This window comes from Salvelinus sp. IW2-2015, linkage group LG15 (assembly GCF_002910315.2).
Source record: "Salvelinus sp. IW2-2015 linkage group LG15, ASM291031v2, whole genome shotgun sequence".
Classification (NCBI taxonomy): Eukaryota; Metazoa; Chordata; class Actinopteri; order Salmoniformes; family Salmonidae; genus Salvelinus; species Salvelinus sp. IW2-2015.
In genome coordinates, this window is record NC_036855.1 from 4,182,094 (window position 1) to 4,188,490 (window position 6,397).

General features: G+C 37.1%; 1 protein-coding gene across 2 annotated transcripts; it reads right to left on the minus strand.

Annotated features, from left to right (window-relative positions):
* Positions 1–368: 368 nt before the first annotated feature.
* Positions 369–6,057, minus strand: LOC111975180 (cysteine dioxygenase type 1). 2 transcript variants are annotated; one of them, XM_024003387.2, is made up of 5 exons: positions 5,797–6,057; positions 3,836–3,913; positions 3,060–3,223; positions 2,567–2,736; positions 369–875 (listed from the first exon to the last, which is right to left on the minus strand). In XM_024003387.2, the coding sequence occupies exons 1-5, from the start codon at positions 5,964–5,966 to the stop codon at positions 846–848; spliced, it is 612 nt and encodes a 203-aa protein (XP_023859155.1). In that variant the 5' UTR covers positions 5,967–6,057; the 3' UTR covers positions 369–845. The 2 variants fall into 2 exon arrangements, with proteins under 2 accessions (XP_023859155.1, XP_023859156.1); XM_024003388.2 differs by lacking the exon at positions 3,836–3,913.
* Positions 6,058–6,397: the final 340 nt, after the last annotated feature.

A 6,397-nucleotide genomic window follows, 5' to 3' on the forward strand; every position in this document is an offset into this window, starting at 1 on the left:
GCAAGTCCTGTCAAAAACATTTTGTTCGTTTGAGAGTATACTAATAGGTTGATTAAAAAACACACACACACAACAGTATCTCATGATTTAAAATGTTTATATTTAATGGTCAACAGTCAAAGCAAGGCTTATCATTCACAATATTCATTTTAACTGACAATGCTATCATGGCACTATCTAAATTCATATACATTTTTTTTTTTTAAACATGCAAAATCCTGAGAAAAAGTGAGTGCCTTGTTCTACTGAACATTCTTTTTATTATAATCCAACCGCGACCCACAAGTCCAGAAAATCCTTGACAAGTCTCCTTATACTGAGGTTAAAACAATGAAACACATTCAAGAGTGACACTGAAATAGATAATGCCAATTAACACCCCTTCTCATCCCAAAAAGCAGAACACTCTGGAAATATCAATGACAGGGATCACATTTTCAAATAATGCATGTATAAAGCTTTCCGTTTTCCGAATGTAAATTGCCACTAATTTAACTGCACAAATAATTTAATGTTACATAACACTTGTCAAAATAGTGAAGACAATTTTTTGTAAAAATCAATAACACTTCAATAAAAGTGTAAAACTGTTGATGACATTCCTTGATGTAATAATCTATTTCCACTCATACATAATACACTTCAACCATATGCCATAACAGCACAAAAGTGTGGTTACACAGGTCACATTTCCTGTTGCTGCAGAATAATTTTCATTCTGTAGCAAACTGGCTCAAATTAAGATCCCCTATATATATCTAGTATGAATTTGACTTATTTGCAGCATCATGTTGACTCTATTTGACAACACTATCATTCCAAGCGCACTTGTTTTCTTCTGCGCCTCAGTTGTTTTCTTGTGAGACTGTTGTTTCCTGTAAAATATAAAATGTGCAGTAAGTTAGGCCATAGCACGAAGCATGATGATACGCACCACAACAGAAATATGAGAGGAATACACCACTAATATTCAAAACCTGTATTGGCCATTTGAGAAACTTCATATCACTCACTCAAACACAAAAACAACAATACGAAAACAGATCATTGAGAGGAGAAGTGTTGAGGTCCATACTCTTATCTTATCCAACATACTAGCGTTGTTGTAATATGCAGGCCAGAAGTGGCTTGGTCAAGATAAACTTAAGCAATTTGCGGGTTTTCGATAAGCTCCCTGCTGTTGACAAAGCAGCCAGCCAGTCTGAACATTACCTGCAGGCTTTCACATGCTCAATAGATTAAAAGCTATAGCTGTGTGCAACACAGTCTCCCAGTTACATATCTATCAGCCTGTGGGAACAGATTCCTTGAATTCTTAACCAAAACACAAAATGGAAGTTTACACGCTTAAAAAATACAGTAAATGTATTTTAAAATACTAAGGGCTTCACCGAATTGCTGATTGTACTGGGGTGGAAATGACTTGCAGACTTCCTGCGTAATTAAACATCTGTTAACAATTTGGAAGGAAAAGTTAAAGTAGCCTAAGAGTCAGGATGTGTGAGCAGGCAACAGAACAGTTAAAGTAGCCTAAGTGTCAGGATGTGTGAGCAGGCAACAGAACAGTTAAAGTAGCCTAAGTGTCAGGATGTGTGAGCAGGCAACAGAACAGTTAAAGTAGCCTAAGTGTCAGGATGTGTGAGCAGGCAACAGAACAGGTACTCTATACAGAATGTAAAGAGCTCACAGACCAGGGTGGTCCTCATAATGTGACGATGCCAAAACTGATACGTCTCATGTTACTACCTTAGAGGTCACCAATCATGAACTTTCAGCACACTCAGTCAAGTTAAACAATAGCCAACTTTACAACAATGCTGATAGTTAATGAAGGTCCAGAAACCAAGTTTTTACAGCTTTCTAAACATGTTAGAGTTCTTAAATTAACTGTTAAGATAAGCTGCCAGCCAATTTCACTATTTGTTCAAAGATATCCGTGAGTGACTCATGGGACAATAATGAGTGTCCCATTGTTTCAATTAAATTCTGTGAGATTCAAATGAAACATAATGTCTGATGGTAGACCTACTCTGTGGACTTTCAACAGCAAGCCGTTTGAACCATAACAAATAGTTTATGGCACCTTTCACCACATTTATTGTCATAAATCTTGAGCTGGAGGCAGAACTGAGCGATTCCCGCTAGATGAACCAGCTGCAAAGTCAAAATTGGCTATATTGTAAAAATTCATAAAAACCAAAATGAGCTTTTTGGTCTTAATTTAAGGTTAGGGTTAGCCGTGTGGTTAAGCTTAGGGTTAAGGTAAGGGTTAGGTTTAAAATCATATTTTATGACTGTGGCAGCATCAGCTAATGACCACTCTGCATAGCCGCCTTCAGGGCAAGATTCATGACAATAAATGCCAACCTGCCCTTTCACCAATACATTCACAACTTGCATCAATCTCCACTGGCTTGGGTGATATACTTACGCTCTTAGGTAAACGAAAGTTGTAAAACTTCAGTGATTGGAAGTAATATCTATTAACACTTAATAAACCAATGTTTAGATAATGATATAATGAGCTTGGGTAAGAACGTGGCTTAATTTAAGAAAGAATGCTTACAGATTGAGTCCTCTCTCCAAATTTGCTCCAGAACGTCATCTTGACAGTGTTTTTGTGTCCTGTGCGCTCGTCAAAAGTCTGGCAGGTATCGAAGGGGGGACTGTACAGGTGCAAACTGACCGAACCTTCGGTGTGACTGTCGTTCTCTACTCTGTGCAACCCAACGGAATCTAAAACCGACAAACACCACACATCTATGATATGGCAACGGAAGGTAAAACATTCAAATATCACACAGCTGTTAGTTACGCTAAATTTTAAACCGAACACAACACATACGAGTCATACAGTATCCATTAAGAATTTGTATAATATGTAACATGTACAACTAGTTTTCAGATAATCAAATACTTGAAAGTAAAGATATTCACTTGTAAGAGGATGTTTATAAAGATATATATGCATATTATGTGTGTAAATAATATGAATAAATGCCTCCTTATGTTGTCTGACACACAATGTTGAGGAAATACTAAACTGCCTTGAATCTTACCATTGATGTAGGCACACTGGTTTTCTTTCAGAATTTTCTGAAATTTCTGAACCATGTCACCAACATCCTGTGTTTTGTTATTGGGCCATTCAAACAACGTCTCCTTCAGTTCACCTTGCAGCATCTTCATGAAACAGTGGGAGTCTGTGTGGTCATGGATACTGCTGCAAGTGGTGAAAAACACAGACACTTTTAGAATGTTCCAGAACAGTATTATTTGGGGCTCAGCCTTAGAAACTTAGAATGTTCCAGAACAGTGTTATATGGGGCTCAGTACCTATGGTTATGTGTCTGTACAGGTTCATTAGTTCTAAAACAGTCCTGTTTAAGGACACATTTTCTGCCTTTTGTGTTAAAATGTTATATATCATGTGGTCTACTGACATGCAGTATAACTTCACCTCTCAAACCACATTAGCTACAATCTGCTATTCTGTACCTTTCTCTCTGCCTCAAGCAATGTAAGGTGACCAATTGTCAATATCTGACTGTTTCAAAGGGGCAAATTATTACCCACATGTATTTATCTTTGTAAAACGTACATAACGTTGACTTTAACAAGAACCTTGGACTCTGGAGCATGTTTTTTCATTTCAGTAGAACGACATACTGATGTTTTACCTGACAAGTCACATAACACATTGTAATTACACTGGTTCTGCCAATACTATTTGAAACTGACGATATACAGTCTTATAGAAATAGCACCGAAATAAGAATGTATTTCAATGGATCAGATCAAATAACTTTCCACATTGTTCGCAAAAATGTCTAACCTGCCCTGACCCTCTCCCCAACAGAGTAAAATGAGGTTGAACTTTCCGTTCCCTTCATCCACCAGGTTCCTTGTGTACCTGGAACACATTCACAACACAAACAGAGGTGTGGGTTAGAACAAAAATAGTGTTTACCCATTCAATTATTGGTAGCATTAATAGCATTTTTGCTTATGTTTACTATTACATTAGTCAGCACCTGTCCAACATTGTGGGGTGTATGACAACTGATGCTTTTAGAACAAAGGTAGGACATCCGATGCCTTTGTTATAGCTACACTGAAATGTAGGACACTGAATCGTATGGTATAGCCACAAACTGATTTGCAACTACTCCTATACTGTACATGCAAATTATCTGGCATAAATACTTACACTAATGCCAGAATAAAGACCAGAGGAAAGGGGTTTGGACAGATGGATTGCAATGGATTTTGTTCTTAGTGGTGTGACTCATTCAGAAAACTTTCAAATTATGTTTTAGCTCAAAACTAACTGAAACGTTTTACCCACCAATTTCCGTAGTGCCCAAATTCACCACACAGTGAATCGGGCTATTGATAGCCCGTTCGTTAGTGATTGACCTAAATAAATGTAGTAGGAGTACTGTTAATATCTGATGATATAGAGATCCTTTCAAACAACCTACTATGGCCCAGATCATATCTCTCCTTAAATTACACCAGTCACGTTTTTGGGTGCATAGAAATGCATCAGTGATTTTGTAGCATCTGCAAGGTCCAGTGTGTGATCATAACGCAAATGCACAGCACGTCCTCAAAGCAACCGGTGGAAATCTGTCTCTAATTCTGATTTGCGGAAGAGTACCCACCCTCCATTTACCCCCACCCCACACAAGAATCAAAATATTCCCAAGTTGATGGCGCAAGTCGGGAAAAACTGTGGATATGGCATTTTCTTTTGCTAAAGCAAACAATGAAACTCACTTTGAAAGTCTCATTCTGTTGTCAACATCTTCAAATGTAACTTTTTTWWAAAGTTTTAAAAGTTAGCCGCATGCATGCTAGGCTATATTTTATAAATATTTAATATATTGCTCAGACTATTTTACATAGCAAAAGTTTAATATAATCTGTTCAAATGTGTTATGCAGTTAAACATTCAAAAAGAAAGGCTATATTAACAATATAATATTATTAACACAGTGAATAATTGCAAATATGAGAGACATCCCACTGCCATTGAATCCTCTGAAGCCTATGTCATGTCTAAGCCTATATATATATCCTGAGGTCTAAATCACAGGAGGACTGGCTCGTGGTAATGGCTGGAGCAGAATCGGTGGAATGGTATTAAATACATCAAGCATATTGTTTCCGTGTGTTTGATGCCATTSCATTTCCGTTTCAGCCATTATTATGAGCCATCCTTCCCTCAGCAGCCTCCACTGGTCTAAATGTAGATGTTCTAAATTGTGTATATATATATCTAGAGGTCTACATTTAATGTTGCCTGCTGATCACTCATGCTACACCTTTCATGTTAAAGTTTACACCATATAGCCAAGCACCCCACCAATTTCAAGTCAATGGCTGGTGTTTTTTCAATTAATTGTAATACTATTAGTTTCAGGATTTCATGATAAGGTGATAACTGCATATAAAATACATATTGTAATGAAACAGGCAGGGAGCAGGTCTCGAACCCTCAACCTTCTAGCCCGAGGTCCGGCGCGCTATCGACTGTGCTGCTGGAAATAGTGATGTTATTCCCATAAATCTTGTTCATATTTGAACTCATAATAAGTTCACCCTTTTTCATAAATGGTACAGTCCAACAAAAGTTGGCCCCAAAAAGAAGAGGGACGCTATAAATCTAGGCTACTTCGTTACATTAAACAGGCCTACTAAACAACACCAATATAGTAGGTATAATAGTAATAATAATAATTAGTATAATAATTTCTAAATATAAATAAACATAATTCAAATATTTTTTACCTGGTCGGGTCAAACATAGCAAATTTCTTCCACTCCTGTAGATTGCTGTCATATGCTTCCATTATTTGTTGCACCTCCTCCACATTGATTTTGTCACTTTCAAAGAGTTTATGCAGCAATTTGATCAGGTCATCAAGACTTTTTGGTTTCATCACTTCGGTTTTCTCCATGGTTAAGTGCGTAATTGTTCTTGAAAACTCGCTTTCCAACTAACGAAGTAGCCTAGTTTTATAGCGTCCCTCTTATTTTTGGGGCCAACTTTTGTTGGACTGTACCATTTATGAAAAAGGGTGAACTTATTATGAGTTCAAATATCAACAAGCTTTATGGGAATAACATAAAGGATGTGTCCTCAATTGTAAATAATAGCAGGGATTTTATTTAAAAGATCAATTTAAGGTCGAGGTGTTATAATATTCTTAATTATTTACCCCCACATCAAGTAACGTTACTTGGACCAATCCTAGTTTTGGCTGCGGCTGATAATTAACAAAACCTCTTCCTTTCCAGGATGATTTTTGCTTTGACAATCTACAATAACCCCCTTTGAACCTTTTAATGAGTCAGGTCTCAGGAATTGAGTCAACAACGGAGAGCGAGA